Genomic DNA, 23,882 nt, shown 5'->3' with positions numbered 1-23,882 from the left:
CAAATTGTACAAAGTTCATATAAACTTAGGTGAGAGCAGAAGTCACGGGATCCCGCGATGTGTTTTATGTTCATTTACTCCGACCTGCCAGGACTTCATGCTCGGGCACCCAGTCATTTCCCGTGTTCTCTGGGGCTCCCTATCGAATCCTGCTCTCAGATCCTTCGTTCTCACTAAAGGGAAGACAGCTGATAAGCTAAATGAGGTCTGAGGGTTGCGGGCTTTGAAAGGGGGCAGGACTGAAGTGCGCATGAGAAAAACGGAAGTCTCGGGTTTTACTTTTATGTTTTAGATGACAGGCTATCGGGGGTGGTCACGTGACGGGGTCATGAACAAGCACCACAGAGGTGGCACTTACTCTGTTTCTGAGCAGGTCCAGCCTTGTTCACAATTAGTGGCCATAAATGGCTCGGATCTCACTTCCTCACCCACCCCTTCCTCATTCCCACGAGCTCCTGTTCCCTCCAGCGCTACGTTTAAAGTCGAGCTCAGGTGAGACTTCCTCGAGGAGACGAGCCCTTGAAGCAGCCGGTCCCGCCAGTGTCCGGAGGCCCCGGGCACTGCTGGGGTGACCTGGCGGCCCGGCTTGGCAAGAAGCCACTGTGTGACTTGGCTCATCCCTGTCCTCTCAGCCTGGAGGACCCTCTGCAGAGAAGCAAGTGTCCATTTGGGCACCTGGTGGCCATTCTGTAGAGACCCTCCTGCCTACATTGCATGGACCTGAGACAACCTGCTCAGGGGAATGAAAAGTGGCATCAGGACACCAAAACATGAAACTACTGGGAGAAGAGAAAGAACATTACATCTCTGTTCTCTAAGTCCACATGTTAATTTATAGACTGAATTCCTTTCACTTAATTTTGATAACCAGAAACATAATAAATTGTGTGTGTGTGTGTGTATATACACATAAGGCTCAGGACAGGATTACATACATTTTCCTTCTTTGTGTGTTTTGTTTTCTTCTGCTTTAGCTTTTTTGTTTTCCCCACCACAACTCAAGCACTGACCACCGTCACGAGTGGATGCGCTACGTGAGCTTACCTGTTACAGACCTGGTGGTAGCGCTTTCGTAAAGAGGAACGCCTTCCCCTGCGTTGTTAAAAGCTTTTAGGGAGATTACATAATGGGAACTCGACTCTGGAGAAAAACAGAAAGAATATGAATGTGTTGATTTATTTCATACACTGAAATACTCAGGATAAACATTTTCCTAAAATCAAATTTAATACATTCAATTAAGCAAATTGTTGTTTAAAAACAAGTGAGCTTGATTCTGGGAAGAAGGCAGCAGTGGTGTTTTGCTCTTCCTAAATTTCTACATAAAAAGAGAGTGAACGGCTAGATAGAAAACAGAAGGCGTTTGGACGCTGATGACAGAACGTGGTGATGAGGTGCACCCTCACACCCTAAAATAAACACGAATATAAAATAAATAAAATAAAATGGATGTGGACAAACCACGAAGGAACTGAGAACCTGTGTATTTCAGTATCTGTGTGAGAGAAAGCAGACGGAAGCATCAAATCTGAAAACACAGTAATTCTAAAATAACTATCCGGTGATGCTACAAAGTGCAAGCAGCCCAGCTGGACAGTGAGTGTAAATACTTGAAACTAACCCACCAAGTCTCTTTTCCAAGACAGGGCTCACACTGGGGACGAACTACCAAGAATATATTTAAAATTTATGAGTAGGATAGAAGCAAGAGAAATAAAAGGTCAAAGTAGGAGAAAGAAATAGTCATGAAAACTCAGGAAGCAAATGGCCCTAGTTCTTAGTGTGCATCAGGGATCGGCCGACTTTCCTGTAAAAGGCCCACAGAGTCAACAGAGCTTTGCGGACCATTTGTCTCTGTCACATATTCATCTATGTTTCCTTTGTTTGCAACTTTACAAAAACAGAAAAACCATTCTTAGTTCAGTGGGGCCCAAACAAAAACAGGACCTGGGCCAGATTCGACCCACAGGCTGCAGTTTGCTGAGCCCTGAGCCCTGGTCTAATAAAAACGACAGGAGAGGGAGCTCTGTGTATTTAGAAAAGCTACCTGAACCTCTTGGAGTGCAGGGAAACAAACCACAGAAAAGCATGCAACAGAAACCTGTCGAAGTTCAATTCCTTACAAAATAAAATGAAGAGAACAACACTCCTACAGACACACACACAAAAGGATCAAGAATACACAACAAAAATAGATTTAACGTGCAATTTACTGTTTCAAAATGAGCTAAACAACATTAGGAAAATGAAATGCCAGATATCTAAGAGCAACATAGGTCAGAATCAGAAAAACTCAGAAGTAAAATGCATAATTTGAAAAAGACATAGTTTACATGTAAGTGAAAAAGTAATTTTAGAAATAAAGGGTAACTAGGAGAACAAATAAATGTAACAAAGAGAAAAAAATTTAATTAAGTAAGAGGTCAAAAAGAATTTGGAAGAAAGTTAGAGTTGTTAGAAAAAGGAAAAGCTAGTATGTCAGTAACAGTTGTCCTTGAGCAAGAAAACCAAAGAAAGGGAACGGAACAAATATGTACCCAAAACGTAATTCAAGAAATTTTTGCTGATTAAAAGAAAATCTCTTAGGCATCTGGACAAAAGGGATACATGACTTATAAGAGGGAAAATTAGATTATTATCACGCTTTTTGACGCTCCCATTTTGTGCCAGAAGAAACTGAAAGAATTTATTTGAATACTCAAGGTAAGAGGATCTGACTCAAGGATTTCACAGTCCACAAAAGTTAACTTTAAATATAAAAGGCTCACCCAAAGTGCTATCAACTTGCAAGCAATCAAGGAATAGCGTTCCCCCGATCCTGAGAACTATGAGAAAATGAGCTTTAGACATCCGAAACGACCAGGGGAGACACTGACCTAATGGCTAACTAGTGAACAATAAATTTAATGAACTAAGACTAAATGAGGGTTAAAAGGCAGAGGTTTTATTTTGCAAGGCAACATGTTCTGATAGTGTAGGTGTGTAAGACAAAATTTAGGGAGATTATGGATAGTATATGCAAAAACGTTTCAATAATTATTAATGGTGACACTATTCTTATTGTCATTGTGGGACTAATGCAATATGAGACAGAGGAAATGAGTAATCAGGAGAAATTCTAATTCCATCATCTCCTGTGTCCTTGAGAACCAGATTCTTGGTGTGAACAAAAGTACAAATAGATGAAAAATAGAAGCGATTAAGTAAAGTACGGGGTTCCTAAAATTTAATTGGAAAAAATCAGTTTAAATTCAAAAGGTATTTTTATCTCTGTTCTAGTTCTGTCCACTGCAAACGTCTCGAAACGTTGACTCAACAACAGTAAATATCCCAGCAATCAGACTGGGATTTTGGGAAAAAAAGAGAATCTCACTGCCAGACTCGGAGAACTGGCTGCTTTCCGGTCTGAGGTAGCAAATGAGCCTGAGGTATCCGGACATTCCAGACAGAAAGGACACGATCCGAGATCATGTCAACAAGTCTGTTGAGGTGAAATTCCTTATAAAACAAAATGAAGAGAGTATCATTCTTACAGATAAGTATACAAAAAAAAAAAAAAGACAAGACCAAACATACGCAAGAAAACTAGGTCAAACCTGCAATTAGACTGTTTCAAAATGAGCTAAATGACATTAAGAAAATGAAGTGCCACACGTGCAAGAGTGACATGAGTCAGAATTAGGACAAACTCGGAAATAAGGCAGCAAGACTTGAGAAATCAACTTGGAAGAGGCTTCCACAGACCAAAGACGAGGACAATCTGAGCTTCAATAAATGTAACAGTTGCAATGAACTGAAACCCAACAAATACATATGAGTGCATAAATTCATAAAGCTACTTTAAAGAATAGTAAGAGTTAGTCACTTCTGAGGTTGACAAAGAACCAAATTACTACCTCAAAGTCTGGGGAGAGTCAAATATTTATCATGTTTTTCTTGAATAAACCCTACCACTGTATAGCCAAACAACATATGAGGGGGAGTATCTCCTTACAATATTATTCCAATGAATTAACCAAATAATAAAATGCAAATATTGCTGGTTTTCAGCCCCCATGAACAAACATCTATGCACTAAGCACTCATGACTGCTAAGATAAAACAGAGCTAGCGCGACATCACACATCTCTTCATGGAAGAAGACACTGCCCTGTAGGGTCCTGCCGAAGAGATGGGAACCACTCAGTCTGATCAAGCTCCAGGATCCAAGTGCCAGTTTGCAAGAAAAAAAGCAAAGGAACATGCTGAACTGCAACTTACAATAATTTATGAAGCTGTACATTTGTTGCATGTGGTTTTCTGTGTTTGTGTTTCAGCCTACAATAAAAAACTTTTAAAATGGGTAAATGTATCTGGGATGGTGTTCTTTGAAAAACTGAATCAGACAAAATCTTCATGAAACTTTTATGTGACCTAAGTGTAAACATTAAAGATTTGACATTCCAAACCACAATGACACAAGAACCTCAACATAACAAAAAGAATAAAATAAAAGTATATTTAATGGAGTCAAAGGGCTTCTATTCAGCAGCTTGCTTCACCTACAAGAGGGGAATTTATTTTTTAAATGCATGTTGTCAACCTAGTTTATCAAAAAGAAAGTAATCCGTCAACAAGCATTAAATGCTTCTGGAGATTCAAGAACACTTGTAAAAGACGGGGCTCTGCTGTCAGGTTACCCTCATATTTCCGGGCAGAGTAAACAAGGAGAGAGTGCATAAAATTAAGCAGTGAAGTGTGCGATACAACTTACAAATACTATGTGAGATTGGAGGCCTAAAAAATGAGTAAGGGATTGAGTCATCAAAGACTTCCTGGACTTGGAACTAGCACTTAAGGCACGGGGAGGGTTTACAGGTAGAAGCATGTTAGAAGGTAGAAAACATCGCAGGAAAAAATGAGAAAGATTGCAAATACAGTCAGGAAGATTAGCAAAATACTTTTCTACGAGGAAAAATATCTCTTATAGTTATTGGAGTGGAGTCCGATTTCACACATACACACTACAATGTAAACAAGTACATTAGGTTCAGACCATACAAAACTACCTTTTTTGGGTCAAACTGCACTTGGATTCATCTGATATACTTACACTATATATTGGCATTTATCTATGTATTTATCAAGGGAGTGAGAGACAGCCCAGGAATTCCGAACTCACATGCTTAGAAGTTTGAATTTGTTTGTTTGTTTTTGTTTTTAAATCTGACAGAGGGAGGGAGAGAGAAACAGAAAGACTGGGATACTTGGCTACAGTGTCTGAGAGACAACAGGGCAGAGAGAATGTTGGACAGGAATTCATCTGAGTAATTCATCTAAGAAGTGGGGCCACCCCTCAGCTTCAAGGTGTTATTAACATATGGAGAGCAGTCCCAGGGTTGCTTGATTTTCTGGAAATCCAGATTTTTATAGGATTATCACTAAATATCCAAATGTTGGCAAATATTTTAGATAAAGAAAATAAACCTGTGCTGGCAAAACAAAATACATCTCTGGACTGAATACAGGCCATGGTGACTAGTCTCTACCCTCAGATTCTTACATATACAACTACATGCAAATACATACACACACACACACACACACACACACACACACACACACACCACACACATATGGAAAAACAGGTAATCAAGTCTGGACTTCCTTAGTTAAGATGTCAACCATAAGATTGACAGCAATTAACTAGAAACCATACGATGCAATAAGGAGGGTATGTATAAAATAAAGTAGGACTTGTTTCTGCAAGGCTAATGAGCATGCTTGTTTTATGCTGACCTCTCCAGTTTAGACCAGAATTCAGAGTGAAGTCCACTGGACTTGATCGGGGGGCTCTGAGCTTCCTGCTCAGGGTTAATGCGAAAGCTGCCACGTGGCTGACCTGGTCCCTATAGTGAATTCATGCCTTCATTTCTCTGTCCCTACCTCCCAGCTGCCCAGTTTACACCCCTGCAGGCAAAATACTCTGTAGAAGTCTCGGTAGCATTACTGTACTGTTGGCTTTCAGTTTTTGGAGTATGCATTATTTCTCATTTAAAAAAATAAAAATAAAAGTACCTTATCTGGCTCATTCTCATTTTACTGGTTTGAATTTTTGTCTTGATCTGAATTGGGACAGCGTGTGCACTGCATCCAGCAGCTGTCTGCCTCCTGAGCTGTATTCGTCATTTCTTAATCTCCCCCCGCAGTAAAGGCGAGGGAATCGTTACTTCATCAACTGATTCTTCTGATACCGATACCCACCACGTCTCTGGTCATCTGAGTAACGCTGGTTGCTTCCACTTGATGTCTGGCTAGTGGAGTACAGAGGTTTAGAATTTACTAGCTGTTGCATTAATGAATTATACTAACTCCTACATCCCACAAATTCTGACGATGCTGTGTACACCTTGGGGGCGACCAAGCTTAAATTTAAACAAAAAGCAGTAATGCCTTATCCTCGGGAAAGGTAAACAGATTTGCAGTAGAGTTACTGCTGATAAAAGAAGATGGCCAGAGTGAGGGGTCTTGAAGACTTTTTGGTTTGGTATTTTACTGTTGTCAGTAATTTGAGGATCAGTAAGTTCACTGACATTTCTAAAGTAACACAGGGTTGGCTGGGAAGTAAAAGACCTAAGACAACTTCACATCCCGTTCTAATTTTTTCAAGAAGCTTCCTTTTATGCTCTTCACATTCTACCTGCTGGTTAGCATCTTTTGGGCTTTCTCTGGTCTCTGTGCTTTTGTCAAACTGCATCTAGATCTACTGAGGACGCAACGGGATCTTTTCATGCCCCCATCAAGCTTGATCCAATATTGAATCAGCCTGAACAGCACACAAATACCACTCAGTTACTGGTTAATAGTGCACACTGCACTACACTGCTTTGATCCTCTCTTATATCGTGATGGTGGCATCTTCTTTAAGGGTGTACCGGGACGACGGCTGTGAGGGTGCACGGGGAGCAAGCGAGAATGAGGGTTTGTGTTTTCTCTACACGTAAAAGCAGTATGTCATTTACTACATCACCACTAGAGGGCAATGTGGGGCTATTTTTCTGCACATGCTCAGAGCTCTCAAACTTCAAAACCGATAAATCACAAAAGAATTGCCTAGAATTGCTCCCTCTTTAGAAGCATCAAATGAGTCAAACACATTTAATAGTATCCTAATGAATTCCAAATGAATAAATCATTAATTATGGTCAAATCCCAGTGTTCAGGAATACACTTAATGACAATTATAACAGCAAATTTATTTTTGGGATTTGCTGAAAAGTTACAGATATATAGGCTTGAAAACGTATCAATTGCCTCTGAAAAATAATGTAGGGCAGTATTTTCTCATCTGAATTCACTGTGATTGAATCATACTGCAGTAACTCGAATTTTGATGGACGTCCATGGGAACTATTTTTAATTATGGATGTTCTGAGCGATTCCAAAGATTTCAAATTATTGATCAGACTTTCATCATCGTTTGGCCAACCTTACCTATGAAATATATCACATTGGGAGAAGGAGGCTGAAGAAATACTTAATAACTCTTTGAGCATCCAAAACAGATGGCTGCTGGCCAGTGTTTTCTTTGGGCATGGGAACAGAAGAAATAAAGGCACCTTTACTGATTGTAGGGGTTGTAAAGACAAGAAATGGGCAATGGGGAGAATTTTTGGCTCTCCTTCCCCAGAGACTTGGTAGGTGAGAGAGCTTTTGTTGAGGCTTGGGTGAAGGTGGTGAGATCGATGCGGCTCCTCAGGGGCTGGACAAAGATGCTGCACTTGGTAACAAAAGCCAGTAGAAAGAACATCATTATGTTTAATTAATATTTTGTGTGAATTAAACGCCACCAGCCTGTTCTACATTGACAGCCCGTAGTCCTTTCTTCATTACAGATTATGTACTTCACTCAGTGCCAAGTGCTTGCCGGGGCCCCGTCTTCATGTCCCATGTCTTCTGCCCTCTGTCAGCACTGCCAAGAAGTCAATTAGAGAAAATCAGAGCGGTCGCCGTTTGCCTAATGCAGGCGCCTGCTCACTTCAGTGAGCCAAGGCCACCACGGGCATGGAGTGCAGGCCACTGGAACCCTGTCAGATGGTAGATGTGACTGCTCACCTCTGACCCCACTGGACCCAAACCATTTAATTAAGTGTAATGGGTGGACAGCAAACTCGGCCGATTGCACTGATCTCTTAGAAGGATGAGCAATTCATATTCAAGAAAGATGCAATTTAGACAGCACATTCAATACAGATACTTGTTTGTAAATTTAATTAATAGCTAATCTAACTAGCACCTTTATGAAGGCTTTCTTTTCTTCCTTCTCTTTCCCTCTCCTTTTCTAGGAACACTGTCCAAAGAATGGTCAGATTATAACGTGACTTGCTCATTAACCAGTCTTGCAGGCAAACAGACACTCAGCTAATCTATCTGAAGAAATATCTGAGTCCAAAGAAGGAGAATCAAGGTAAATTTTCTTTAATCTACCAAGGTCTATCACCCAGAGGGTGATCTGAACGTAGGACTCAGATTTCTTGATTCCAAACTGCACATTGTGAAACCTGGAGGTTCATGAAAAATGAATCCAGAGATGGTGCAACAAACCCTCTCACTTGCATATTCACATCCAGTCACATCCATCTACTCATCTGTCCATTCGCTTGTCAACTATCCTTGAGCATCTTCTGTGTGTAAGACACAGTTATCAGTTTCCTAGGGTATGTGAGGGTTTAAACCAACAAATAAACAAACCCTTATTCACCTCGATGAACGTTCTAGAGAAGCAGTACTGGAAGTTAAAAAAAAAAATCAGAATGAAGTATTCTGGACTCAGAGAGCTTTGTGAAAAGATGGTACTTTCGGTGAATCTTGGTGAAGAAAAGTTTGAGGCGAAAGAGGGAGAGAAAAAGCAAATGCAAGTGAACTACGGTTGTAGAATCATGTATGTTAGGATCAAAACTTCAAGAATTACAATTTCTCCTCCTCCTCTCTCCTATTCCTCGTAGTAACATTTGCTGGATGCTTAATTAGACCCCTTGTTAACGACCTCACACCCTTTATTTTATGTAATCCTTACCTTAACCCAGTGTCTGGCACACAGTAAGCACTCAATCATCATCTGTCGAATGGATGAATGCTTGCCCCTTCTGTGGGTGGGTGGGAGGAGTTCTCATTCCCAAACTCAGCCCCTTATCCTTGCCTTTTACTGAAGAAGGGATGGTGAGTTGAAGAACACTTTGAACACATGTCAAACTGTGCTTTTGGAAGTGCTGACTCCTCAGACCCACGCAGTCCAGCAAAGATGGGAAAGGCACTGAAAGTGCGTCTACTTCAGAGCTGCGGTGGTTTCCAGGCAACGAGGACAAAGGCCTGGGCTGAGGTGGCAGAGTAATAAGGAAGAGGGAAAAGAGGCATGTGAGTGATGTAATTGTAGGTATATTTGGAGGGACGGTGGGAAGAGGGAAAAATCAAAAATGACTCCTCGATTCTGAGTCTGATGGCGCCATGAAACTACTGCTTCAACGGAGAAAGCAAGAAGAGACAGAAAACACATCTGTCATGTTTGGTATGAGAGGAAGGGGCATCATGGACAAAACGGACTGGCTGCTCCGGACTCTGTTGCCTACCAGTACCCATAATGAGCGCACGGACACAGAGAAGCTCAGGAAGAAGCAGATGTCAGAATCGGATATGAACAATCTTTGGTGTGGAGGACTCTTTCTTTAAGCCTTGAGGAACTAGTGTATCAGTCCAGATCCTCTTCTAAATTTTTTTTCCTATTGTCTCCACCAAATTAACCAGCTATCTTGGGGTTATTTAGGTTCAGGCTAGAGATTGTTAGAGCTGCTGGCTCCTTCCTGGAGAAGGTTACTGAATTTATGGAGCATCTTCCATCATATTTAAGAAAAGCAAACTTTCCTGTGTCCCGCATTTTGATTTGAAAACCAATTTTTCATCAACAATCTCAACAATGTTCCAAAGTACTTAGGGCAAGGATGGTCATTCTCATTTGAAAGATGGAGAGACGGAGGTCCAGTTGTAATCATCTCAGCCAGAGAAGACACAGGAGGAGCTCACTGTCTGTCACATGTGCCCAGACTTGCTCCTCCACAGTGCCAGGAGAGAACGTCTGGGGTTTTCTCTGGAATATTCAGCAGAGCAGCCTTTGGTCGCCAACAAGAGCAGAACATTCCTCACCAGCTTCGGTTGGTGAGGGGACGTGTGACTTGGCAGAGAGCTCTCAGAGTCAGAGCAACGGCGGAGTAAAGGCCTAGATGCCGGAGCACCATGGACAGCTGACAGACGCGGCACTTAAGGAAATAATTGCTCAGTCAAGCTTTCCACCAGGAAATTGCCAGAGACAATATAACCAAACATAGAGGTTTTTCTCTTTTTGTTCACATTTCTCAAAGAAATACTGAATTAAATAAAAGACAAAGTGAAAGTATTGTATAACCATCTAAGGATTCAATTCACAAGAAACACAAATACTGTTCACTTAGCTGATTGAAGCAAACAAATCATGCCTTTGGCTTAAAAGTCTGTCAGACTGACCCCTACCATAGAGGGAAAATAGCAGAAAAAAGTAATAAAATAAAATGGTTTTGGTTTGGAATTGGAAGAGGAGGCCTATTGTTTCCTCCTACAAATGTCTGCCTTCCCCTCCTCTCTTCCTACCTTCTGCCAGACTTCCTGGGTTTTGTCTTCTTTCCTCTCCTGACTAATTCTGTCCGGCTTCTGGGAGAGGGGGCAGGAACAAGGAGGGAGAGGGAACCACAAAGCGGAAAACAAAGGGAAAGAATAGGGAGCCTATGAACACAGAGACACTGAGGAAAAAGAGCAGATGTGAGTGCAGGAGCAGCGTGTGTGTTTATGAGCGCCTGCTGCCCCAGCTACCAGCCTGGCCGGGCTCGATGGCCCCCGCGTGAGCCTGAGGGGCGGGCTCTACGACGGCCACCAATCCAAAGGTGAGAAAGCGGGGCTCAGTGACGGCCACAGAGCTGTTAACCAGCAGTGCTCAGGTTCAAAGCAGGAGGACCAGGCGTGTCCTCCTCTCCAGTCCAGCCGCCTTCCAGTTACTGTGGGGTGAAGACTGAGCAAGACAGCTTGATCAAGAGGTCCCCAATGGTTACCCCTCTTTTTGAAGATACCAAAAAAAATAATAATAATTTGGGGACTATACCATGCCTCACATTAAGCGGAGCCCAAGTTGACATTCTCTAATTTTTGGTGTCTGAGACATGTATGCACACGTGTGTATCAGAATAGCCTGCTCGATCTGCCAGCTTCCAGATTCGCTCAGCTTCCTGCCTTCAGCTGGGTCATGTGTCTTCTTATCTGATTACCGACCTTTAATTACCCATGATGCCAACTAGAGGATATTCAAACACTCTAGTGACGTGCAGCCTGCACATATACATGCCTACACTTACCTATAATTCTAGTGATTACTTTTCTCTGTACCGTTGTATCTGCGTTCCTCATTATCTTCAGATTAAGTTCCCTTTATGGTAACCCACTAAGTACTGCAAAACCGTGTTGTCCTATAGCACCTTCTGCTATGATGTCAATGTTTCATAGCGATGCTATACAGTAATGGTAGCCACTGGCCACATATGGCTACTGAGCACTTAAAATGTAAATAGTATGATGGGGAGCTAATTTTTTTCTCATTTTATTTAATTTTAATTAATTTAAATCTAAAGAGCCACATGGGGCTAGTGGCTTCCATGCTGGACAGCACACCTATGCAGAAGCTCTGTTCACCTTTCTCTCTCGTGGTGTTGCCACAGTTACAAAGGTCTTTGTGGACAATGCCAAGGGCAGATGGGGCAGAGTCAATGTGAGGGTTCCCGCTGCTATTTTTCCCTTCAAATGTGGAATAACTCACTACATATACATACTATGGCTTTACAGCCTGGGCTGAAGTTTAATTTAATAAGTTGCATATAGGTATCACATTTGATGGTAAAAAATAAAGCAGTTGCCTTGTATCTGATTCAGTTTCTTATAGATATCTTAACTGACTTCTATCCTCCTGGCGGCAAGTTTGCCTGAACTGATGGAACTTTTGAGTACTCATGCTTTTCAATAACATGCTCTAAAATTTGGATCTGCTGATGTTTCGAATATGTACTTGACACGGGAAAATGTGTCCAGATGGAAACTAACCTGGTTACTAATGGAAAGGGAAACATTACATTAATAATAATTCTAAGGTGGCTGTAAACTTGAACTCATTTTTAACCTCACGCTTTAATGAAACATGAAATGAAGTCAAAAGAGTTAGGGAAGGATAAAGAGCTGGTAAAAACAGTAAGTGCTGATGAAAAATGGCACAAGGAATACATCATGAGGCCATTTGATCATCAACAAATACAGCTTCTGACCTAAGTTCTCAAGAAACTCCACTAGCATTTTAGTTACCGACTCAGACGGTCCTGAGTGGGTAGAAGAGGGAGAGAAAAAAAATTGAGACACAACTAAATGGGCTTAAAATGACCTGAGCCAAGAGTCAACCAAATGTTAGCATTAACAGCAACAGTCAGTAGATCCATGGGAGCAGAACAATACGCTGTCATTCTCAGGAAGCCAGTGAAATAAGAAGCAAAGTCCACTTGCTGATCCAGCAAAACATACTGAATTATAACATGACTGATATAGATCTGGATTTTAATGGACAATTTAGTACACGATTGCTTTAAATTGACCTAGACTGTAACACAGCTGGCTGCACGTCTGGAAAATTCCGCTGAGAGACTGTGAGCAAAGGGAAATGATAAAAGAGCAGCCCACCCAGTTGTGGGGACACACATGGTGAGGCTGGGCTTTCTTCAGCATCATGTTTAGTGAGAACTGGGAAGCAGGTAAGTAGGCAGGAGAGAACTTGAGAGACGTACACTCAGAGGGGTGTAAACCTAGACACAGGATGACCTTAGCGAATTTACAAGGTCTTGGGTTTCAGAGAGAATCACTGAGCTCTTAGGGTTAAGACTGAAAAGGACAGAGTTCTTCCTTCTGGATAGATTGCATGAGGTGGGAATAGCAAATATTTGTATAATAACTATAAATGGAGTATAACTTTTAAAATTGTGAATTACTATATTGTACACATGTAATTTATACATAGTATAAATATACATATATGCATCAGCTATACTTCAATTAAAAATAAATTACTTACTCAATTATAAACAAAAAAAGGTTGCTTTAACCAAGTGGAATCACACGGCCCCCCCCAAAATCATATATATATATATATATATACACACATATATATGATTATATAGTTGATTATTGAGAACAGTATACTCAGTGAAAGCAAAAGATACTAGACTCAGAAGAATAAGGATACAGATACAGAAGTACATCTCTATGAAGTTCTAGGACAGGCCAAGCTAATCCGTGTTACTCAAAATCGTAACTGGCTGCCCGTGAGGGGTGGGAGGTTGACTGGAAGGAGGCATGCAGAAACTGCGTGTGGTAATGGAAATGATTTGTATACTGGTTTAGTTCTTGTTTATACAAGTGAATACATTTGTCAATATTCATGCAATTGTACATTTACTATCTGAACATTTTACCACGTGTAAATTTTTCCTTAGTTTTAAAGGAAAACTATCTATTTCATGTGGTCAGAAAAAAGATATATGTTGATATAGTATTTTAAAATAACTAGATACCAGGTCCACACTTAATAATGTTATTTGTTTTATCATCATGACCTATTTTGAATGCCACCTCTTAAAGTTATTCATTATAAGTTTATTTAAAGTTTTGTTCACTTTTTTACGGGTCCTAACTTTATCTTTGATGCCTACTATGTCTCTGCAAGAATCATCACGTTGGTGTAAGGGTGACCAAAAGCTAAATTTTTACATCGCCACCCCTGTTTGCATGCAATAACACTGACAATGGTGGTTCATTTGACTCTCTGCAGATTACAGAAGGACAAACAAAACAAACGAGCAAAATATTGTGCTTCTGATGAGTTACTCCCTCTCCTTTGGGTGCTCACCAGCCCCACTCCCTTTGAAAACTGTGAACTGGGATTATTCTTCTGACCAAAGGACCTGGCCTGGAATAACTTATAAGGCAAGAGATGTCTCTGATATTTGCACCTCATTATTTTGAATATATCATTTAAGGGAGAAACAAAACTTTAAAGAAGCTGCAAATAGAAAGATAATCTTGCCACTTTAAGACTTCAAAATCTGAAATATTGGTTTGTAATTTGTTGTTCATCTTATTTATATTTGTCCTTGAGTCACCATTGGTTGTTATATTAAATCAAATCCAGCAATAAAACATTTCTATCAATGAAGAAATTCAAAATATGTGGTACTTCCTAAAAGTCTTTCTCAACAAAGATTTCCAAAAGACACTGTAAACAGAAATATCATCGGAATAAGTGTTCAACATCTTAAGGAAACAACTTGGATAGGACAAGACTCACTTGCTTCTATAAACTCTATTCTGTTAGTGAAGCATCCTACTGTGTTCTATGTCCACCCCTATGCCCACACTACTGAGAGACACATTCACGTTTGTATATTTACTTCAGTCCATTATGTTTTGAAATTTTTTATGTGTTGCAGAAAAGGCAAAGATCAAGTCTGAAAAATAAATTCAGAAATATATGTAGAACTTGTCCAGATACCATTTCTAGACTTTGTTGAATATCAAAACTACCTGGGTGCTCTGACAACTAAAGGAATTTTTAAAATATTGTAAAACATAATAAAGGGTCCAAATCCCAAAGGGAGAGCTCCAATTATTTTGCTGTTCAAGAATTTTCCTTTATTAGGCATTACCTGAAATGGGACTATCAAAGACTAAGATTCGCTTTTCCTTTGTAAGTGTAAGCAGTTTTTCCTGCATTGTAATTACTGTAAAATAACTCAAATCAAAGTAAAAATTATAAAGTGAGGAAGTAACTTAGAGGTACTTAAGTCATCCTGCAGTAGTTTCAAAGATAAACACAAAAAAATATTTTTCAGTGATGAATGTAAACAAGTATCCCTTTCTAGGATTCAACACAATGAATAGGGTATGAACTGTATTTGTCACAAATGTATCGGTTAAGGTACAGACCAAGTTGCTAGAATAAAGAAACACAAAATAAAGCAGCTTCAAGCGGAAGTGACAGTTTAGAAGTGAGTCGTCCATGTTGGTCATGTGGCTTTGACATCCTCTTAACTTGTATCTCTCAGTCTAATTCCATGACATCTCCCAGCCTAGGGGAAGGGGAAAGGGCCTGAGGGTGCCATGTGCTCATGCATTCTGTGAGGGTCAAGACCTGAGGATGGAAATGTCACATTTACTTATATGCATTGGCCAGAACTCAGTCACACCACCATCCACGACTGCAAAGAAGGCCATGCAGGAAACTTGCCTTCAGCTGGGTGGCCATGTGTCTTGCTAGAATCAAGTAGGTGGGTCTACTATTAAAGTCACTGCCTTTGGAGGAAATTAGAAGAGACAATGCATGGAAAGTTCTTTCCAAATGAAAATGAGATAAATATCAGGATGTTTCAGAACAGTGCTGATTATTTATACATGTACCTTTAATGCACATGCCACTTGTGAGAGAGAAACATCCTTACTCACTCTGAAGGCACGGACCATTTTTCCTTATTTTTCACACCCCCCAGTGCCTACCATAGTTCCTTATATACAGCAAGCACTTAAAAACTATTTGTTGAATGACAAACATGACTGATTAAACAAAGGAATAAAAAGGTAAAAAAAAAAAAAAAAAGCCAGAAAAGAAAAAAAAAAACCCTAATATTCAAAAAGATGAATTATCTTTGCCAAGGTCGAACAGCTTATGGCTGGTAGAGTCAGGATTCAACCCAGATCTGTTTGAAAGTTTTCTCCTAAGAGATTCTCCTTCAAGAAAGTTCCTGTGATAAAACAAGCCATCTGCTTGAGAGAAGCTCTTCCTCCGTAAACTGGAAGATAAAATCTGCAGTGACTACAGCTTTGTCAGCAAAGGATTTGTTGTATTTCTTTTGTGGAATGTGAAAGACACTCATGTTGGTCTCATAAATTTCCTGAGCAATCACTCACTGTTTTCTCAGGCTTTTTGATGTCAGAGAAGAATGCGGTTGAATGATTCGCAGATGAATAATTCTAGTAAGAAGGCTCATTTCCAGTGTGCTGCCTTTTTGCTTACGATTATAAATAGTAAGGTTAACACCTGATTAATGGATGTTTTAACAAATGCTCAGTGCTAGAACATGCACGGTCTCCCAGGCTCATCCTTTGCCCAGCAGCTGTAAGAATTTCTGAACTGATCCCTTCAAAAACCATTAAATCTGGTAATGGACTAACTGGGCTCCCATCCATACCCCAGGTTTACATATCAGCGCTCACTCAGGAAATAAAAAGTTTGCTGATTTTTCTTTATCCTTGAAGGTAGAATTCAGAGAGTTGGCCAAGTACTTAACAGAGGGCGAAATTTCCATTAATGTGAGAAACATCATAGTGAGGGTGTGTGTGTGTGTGTGTGTGAGAGAGAGAGAGACAGAGACAGAGAGACAGAGAGAGACAGAGACACAGACAGAGAGAGACAGAGAGTGAGAGAGAGAGATCACGTGGGGGGAGGTGCATAAGAGTTCAAGGACTGTATCTAACCTTTGCAAATTTTAAAGTCATAAAATAACATGTTTGGGAAACCAAGTTGGTAAACAACATATCTGGAAAAATAAAGGTGTTACGTCACTATGAACACATATGTAAAAAAGAGTGAACAGGAGACAATTGGAACATGGATTAAAATTTTTTCCCCTAAGTCATCACCTCCATCTATTTTCATTTTATTTCTGGGGAAATATTTTATGAAGGTTGGGCTTTTTGAACTCTCAAGTCACTTGGCCTTTTGTAATACGGTGGATGAAGTAGGAGAAACCTTATGTGTTTGTGATGCTTAATTTTAAGTGTCAACTTGACCAGCCACAGGGACCCATTATACATTATTTCTGGGTGTATCTCTGAGGGGGACTCTGCATGAGGTGAGCATGGGACTCCCTGGACCGAGTCAAGCATGAGTGGGCATCACCCAATCCACTGAGGGCCTGAATAAAACAAAAATTGAAAGAAAGAGGGATTCACCCATTTTTTTCCCACCTCGCTGCTTGAGCTGGGACATCTCATCTTCTACCCTCAGACTGGGATCTACGCCACTGGCTCCGGTGAATCTCGGGCCCTTGGACTGGGGCTGACTTATATCGCCAGCTTTCCGGAGTCTCCAGCTTGAAGAAATCTCTCTTTCTCTCTTACTGGTTCTATTTTTCTGGAAAACCTTCTCTAGTCTGGTCTTCTTCCTCTGTCCATTGTTCACTTCTTCCTCAATAAGAAAATTCATCACTATCTGTCGGGCCAACGTCTTGGCAAAATAAACGTCATATATTTCCCAGCCAATCTTGCAGTTATGTTTTTGTGAGAAAACAGGGATGACTTCTCTTTATTTATGAAAGAAGAAGAAGAAAAAAAACCTTTATAAGAATATATGTTAAGTGGTCTTATATACTCTACCTCTTTAATCTTCCTAATAACCCCAAGAAACCTGTATTTTTACCTCTAATTTGGCAATGTAGAAATCGAGGCCTAAAGAGACTATAATTTGGTCTCCCAGATAAGAAAAGGGAGGGCCAGATTCTAAGTGAAGTCTTCGGTTCCAAGTCATGTTCTTTCTACTCAGCCATGACTGGCGATATTGTTTCTCTGTTTGGTACCTGATAATGTCAACTGAACTGCTGATCTGCATTAAACTCCAAACACACTAATGCTCCAAGAACACTATCTAATTAGCTGAATAGACTTATCCCAAAGTAATTCTATTTTTCTGTTATTATAATGTTAATGATCTTGAACAATTTATTATGAAGTTTGCACCTCTAATAAGTATCTCATTGTTAATAATAATGAAATGTAGGCTGCTCACCGACTCTCGAGGAAACCAGGAAAATCACTGGAGGCCTGCACTGAGGTGTGAAGCAACTTGGTTTTAGAGAAAACTGTGCTGCTGGCAAGTTACTGTACAAGTCATTGTTAGTCTATTCAGTGTATTTCTTAAATCGAATGAAAATCATATACACTTTTTCTATATTATGGGCAATGCTGCAGAGCTGAGGTTGAGATGGGGGGCTTCTGTTGAAAAGGGAAGGGGAGGAAGGCCCAGATGGCAGAGCAGAAGGACGCGGTACTCACCCTGTCCCATGAATACAACAAAACCCACATCTATGTACAGAACAATTCGCACACAATGCCTACTGAATTTTGGCAGAATCTCTCTTACTATTGGAACTACAAGGAAAATCCTCAGAAAACAACATGGTTATACTGTAGAGCACAGGGAACTATATTCAGTATCTTGTAGTAACCTATAATAAAAATAAAAAAGGACATGAAGACGAATATATGTGCATGTATGACTGAAACATTATGCTGTACACCAGAAACTCACAACATCGTAAACTGACTATACTTCAATCGACAAAAAAGAAGAAAGGAAAAGAGAAACACACCCATAAGAGTAGACTGTGGACAAAGAAGCAAAAAATGACCTAACGTATGTGTGTGTGCTTGTGTGTATGTGTGTGAGACAGAAACAGAGAGAGAAATAAAGACAAATTGGAAAAAAAAAAAAAAACTATTTTCAATCTTCTACAGTTGTAGTGAAAAAAAAAATTCCTGAAGAACTTTTCAGGTATTAAATGTGCGTGCAGAAATGACTTAGATGGCAGGAAATTATCCTGGAGCTTCAGAGGGCTGGGCTCCGTTCGCCAGGTATTTTTCAAAGGTGCGCTTGACTCCCAACAGTTCGGCTTGCGGAAGACACTTAACCTGATGTAGCACAGCACGGCCGTTAAGCAGTGCTTCCGAGTCAGGCAGTTGGAGCCCTGGTTCCACTGCTAACTGGCTAAGAGATTTGGTATAAGGCATGTAAGCCCTTCTGAGCCTCTGATGAACTTTGTCTAGTTGGTGTTAACCCGCCTGCACGATGGCATTGATCAGAGCACCCTTGTCTTAGGATTCCTGTGAGGACCCAGTGAGATAGTGCGTATAAAACACACAGAGCTCGGCGCATAGTAAGTGCTTCAAAAAATGGTATTTTTTTGCCGTTATTATGGGCTGTGCAAGCCTTCTACTATCTGTAGTACTCAAGTTAAATGAGTCTTCTAGGTGTTTACTACGTATCAGCATAAATAATATCATCTGCTTGTTTTATTAAACATGATCAGTATCAGTTTTCCCCTTGTTTTCTCAGAATCTAATCATAAAAATATAGTTCATATAAAATAAAAGTAGAGTTTTCACATTAAAGAAGTTTCATACATTTGTAGTAATAGCCTATTCAGAAAAGCAGGAAAAAATCTTAAACCTGATTCTGTTTCTTGAAGATACATGATACTTGTTTCAAAAACAACTTCACCCCTGCCACCCAGACTGGCAGGATCTGCCTCCTCCTCCCAAGCCCGTTCCCGTGAAGGCCAGGCACCTGTTACGCTCCTCTGACAGACTGGGGAAAACCAGGACACAGAGTCTAAGAAACTGGACCAACAACAGAAAAATCAAGGCATGCTGAGCACTCAGAAACTTCAAAACCCATTCAGACAAGTCAAGCACTGACAGAGCAAACAGTTGCTTTTGCCTGTCACTGACAAGAGATGGAAGCTCTTACGCTCATCAAAAATTCTTCAAACATATTCCATTTGACAGTATGTGTGTCCATGCTTTTGGTTCCTGTATGTCATCAAACGTACGTCCCATAGTGAGGATCAAAATACCAGCCCCTAAAGTTTTACTGCAAGTTCTAACCATAAAAGATGGTGTGGAAATAACACAAGAGACTTGGAAAAAAGGTAACAATTGAGAAGTGACTTATTACTCATGATCGTGAGACAGCATATTAGTAAAACACACTGATAGGAAGAGGGTCAAATGTAAAAAGAAAATCGTCACCTTTCTAGCCCAATCCTGCAGCATCTCCTTAAGCAGAGTTTTCTCCAGTAATTTTATACTTGTCCCTGATTTCTGCTCAGAAATGACTAATGGCTGTGTAAACCTTATAAATTAGAATTATCGTAAAGATAAATCATCTACTGTTATTCTTGTGGGTATAATTCCTCACTCTTCTTGAATAAAATTACTTTCTTTGCTGTTAACGTGTTTTGCTCTCAGCGAGAGAAAAAGCCTCTTTACAGTATTCGTTGTATTTCAACCAAAAAAATTTTTTTCTGTCTCTTGCTGAAAAATAAAGGCTCTGGCACATTAGAGAAAAGGTACACAGGGCTGAGCCAAGACTGACACTCAGTTTCTAACGTGCTTTTGGACATTAACGTAAGAGAGGTGGTTGACAAACCAGAAGAACACAATTCCTCTGGATAACTGAAGTGATAATCCCTTCCACCATAAAGCAGAACCGTCTTATTCATCTAAGTTCCCGGCCAAGAATCCTCTCATGTGGTCATTCCCAGTCACTCTAATAATTTCTTTTGCAAATAACACTGCTTTTGGGGTAAAGTTTTCTTAAGTTTTCATGTTTTAATTTTTTAATATTGGTCACACTGCTTTAGAAAGTAGACGATACCTGGATCAGAAAATGATTTTTAACAACTTTAGAAGGAGATTGAGAAAAAGTGAGTTAGATGGAGAGTTACTTTTTTTTTTTTTTATTGCCTCCCTAGGGGCTGCTGTAGCAATTGTCAGGCATAGCTTGGAAATACCGCAGGTTTGGTTCCAGATGACCGACATAAAGTGAGTATTGCCATAAAGCACGTCACGTAAGTTTCTGGTTTCCCAGTGCATATAAAAGTTATTTTTCCATTATATCAAAGTGAGCAATAGCATTATGTCCAAAGAAACAATGTACACACCTTAACTAAAATACCTTAATGCTAAAAAATATTAACCATCACCTGAGCCTTCAGTGAGTTTATAATTGTTTTGCTGGTGGAGGGACCCTGCTGTGATGTTGACGGCTGCTGACTGATCGGCGTGGTGGCTGCTGAAGGTGGGGCTGGTTGTGGCAATTTCATGGAATAAGACAATAATGCAGCTTGGTGCGCATCTTGTTCTTTCTTTCATGGGCGACTTCTCTGCTCATGCAGTGCTGCTTGGTAGCAGTTTACCCACAGCAGAACTCCTTTCAAAATTGGACTTAGTCCTCTCAAAACCTGTCACTGCCTTATCAACTAATTTTATATAATATACTAAATCTTTTGTTGTCATTTCAACAGTTTTCACAGCATCTTCACCAGGCGTAGATTCCATCTCAAGAAACCACTTTCTTTGCTCCTCCATAAGACAGAACTCCTCATCTTTCAAAGTTTATCATGAGGTTGCAGCAATTCAGTGATATCTTCAGGCTTCAGGTCTAATTTTAGCTCTTTTGCTATCTCTATCATATCTGCAGTTACTTCCTCCACTGTAGTGTTGAACCCTCAATGTAAATCATGGAGGTTGGAATCAATTTCTTCCAAAACCTGTTAATGTTGGTATTTTGACCTCTTGCCATGAATCATGAATGTTCTTAATGGCATCGAGAGTGGTGAATCCTTTTCAGAAGGTTTTCAATTCACCCAAAATCCATCAGAGTCATCACTATCCATCAAAGCTCTAGCCTTATGAAACGCATTCCCTGAAAAATGAAACCTAAAAGTTGAAATTACTCTTTGATTCATGGGTTACAGATTGGATACTGTGCAGGCATAAAAACAACATTAACCTCATTGTACATCTCCATCAGAGCTCTTGAGTGACCACGTGTACTGACAGTGGGCAATCATATTTTGAAAGGCATCTTTCTCTTGGTAAGAGTAGCAAGTCTCCATAGTAGGCTTACCCTAATCAGTAAACCATGTTGTAAATAGACTGTGCTATCATTTAGGCTTTGTTGTTTCATTTGCACAGCACAGGCAGAATAGACTTGGCATAATTCTTAAGTCCCTAGGATTTTCAGAATGGTCAGTGAACACTGGCTTCAACTTCAAGTCACTGTAAGCCCCTAACAAGCGGGTCAGCCTGTTCCTCAAAGCTTTGAAGCCAGGCATTGACTTCTCCTCTGTAGCTATGAAAGTTCTAGATGGCATCCTCTTCCAGCAGAAGGCTGTCTAGTCTGCACTGAAAATCTACGGTTTAGCACAACCACCTTCATTAACACTCCCAGCTGGGTCTTCTGGAGCACCTGCTGCAGCTTCGTCATCCACACTTACTGCTTTGTCTTGCACTTCTGTGTTACAGAGGTGGCTTCTTTCCTTCAACCTCGTGAACCAGCCTTTAAACTTTTCTTCTGCAGCTTCCTCACCTCTCTCAGCCTTCACAGAATTCAAGATCTCTGAATTCAGCTTTGGCTTAAGGGAACGTTGTGGTTGGTTTGATCTTCTATCCAGACTGCTAAAATTTTTTCCATATGAGCAACAAGGCCGTTTCACTTTCTTATCCTTTGTGTGTTCAATGGAGCAGCACTTTTAATTTCCTTCGAGAACGTTTCCTTTGCATTCACAGATTGGCTGACTGTTTGACACAAGAGGCCTGGCTGTCATCCTGTCTGGACTTTCGACATGCTTTCCTCATTAAACTCCATCATCTCTAGCTTTTGATTTAAAATGAGAGACGTGCAACTCTTCATTTCACTTGAATGTGTAGAGGCCTTTGTAGGGTAATTAGCTGGCCTAGTTTCAATGTTGTGTCTTGGGGAATAGGGAGGCCTGAGGAGAGGGAGCTGAGGGAACAGCTGGTCAGCGGAGCAGTTAGAACACACAAAACTTTCATTCGTTAAGTTTGCTGTCTTCTGTGAGCACAGTTATATGCTGCCTTACATGTGCACAGCTGCCCCTTCGAAACACTGACAGTAGTAACATCAAAGATCACTGACCACAGGTCATCATGACACACACAATGATCGTGAGAAAGTCTGAAATAATGGGAGAATTACCAAAATGTGACACAGAGATGTGAAGTGAGAAAATGCTGCTGGAAAAATGGTGCTGACTGACTTGCTTGAGGCAGGGCTGCCACAAACCTCCAACTTGTAAAACATACAATGTCTATGAAGCACAAAAAAACAGCACCATAAAGCAAGGGGTGCGTGTGTACAAATTCAGAGTCTCAACTTTAGAAACCCAGCCTCTCACCATTCTGAAGGCTAGAAGTCTGGAACCAAGGTGTCAGCTCTCCCTCTCCCAGAGGCGCTCAGGGACAATCCTCCTTGCCTGTTCTAGCTCTGGTGGGGGTCAGCACCCCTCCAGCTGCATCACTCCCATCTCTGCCTCTGGCTTCCCAAGACCTCCTCTTCCCTCTGTGTGTGTGTGTGTGTGTGTGTGTGTGTTTTATAAGGACAAGTCCTTGGATTTTGAGCCCACCTAACAATTTGGGAATATCTTATCTACAGATTCTTATTTACATCTGCAAAACCCCTTTTCCCAGATTAGTCACATTCACCATATCTGTTAGGGGTCTCCATCCAAAATACTACACCTTACAAAGAAACCTATCTAAGAAATCAATCACTTCTAAAATGTCCACTCTTCTGCTAATTGTTCTGAAGGCTATGCTGACATTCACTTAAATGCTTGTAGAAAAAAATAATCCCGTGGCTCATAACACTGTGATTCCCAGAAATCCTCTAGGCTACCAGCACAAATATTTCATCTCTGCTAATAACAGAAGTGGCTCACAGACAACGACGTCTAAGGGGGCGAAAGCCTGACCCATTGTAGGTCTGCTTTACTTGTATTTACATAAATTAACATACAATGGAGCAGCAGAAATGTAACCCAACATGCTATGTTTTCTTTTAATGATTTACAACACAATCTGTTATTTCTGAAATATATGGCCAGTTTTTTCTTATTCTGATGAGACAGTAAAATACGTAGTTTAAGGAACAGCCATTT

General features: G+C 40.5%; 1 protein-coding gene across 1 annotated transcript in view; it reads right to left on the bottom strand.

The window, feature by feature from the left end:
* Window positions 1-23,882, bottom strand: part of DCC (DCC netrin 1 receptor) — a 986,493-nt gene that overhangs the window by 124,508 nt on the left and 838,103 nt on the right. Inside the window, exon 16 of the mRNA XM_014557664.2 lies at window positions 1,045-1,140. Coding sequence (XP_014413150.1) covers window positions 1,045-1,140 — 96 coding nt within the window. The remainder of the gene's footprint in view (window positions 1-1,044; window positions 1,141-23,882) is intronic.

The sequence above is a fragment of the Camelus ferus genome, chromosome 30 (assembly GCF_009834535.1).
Source record: "Camelus ferus isolate YT-003-E chromosome 30, BCGSAC_Cfer_1.0, whole genome shotgun sequence".
Taxonomy (NCBI): Eukaryota; Metazoa; Chordata; class Mammalia; order Artiodactyla; family Camelidae; genus Camelus; species Camelus ferus.
Note: the sequence above shows the minus strand (reverse complement) of the source record. Positions and strands in the feature narration are given on the sequence as shown.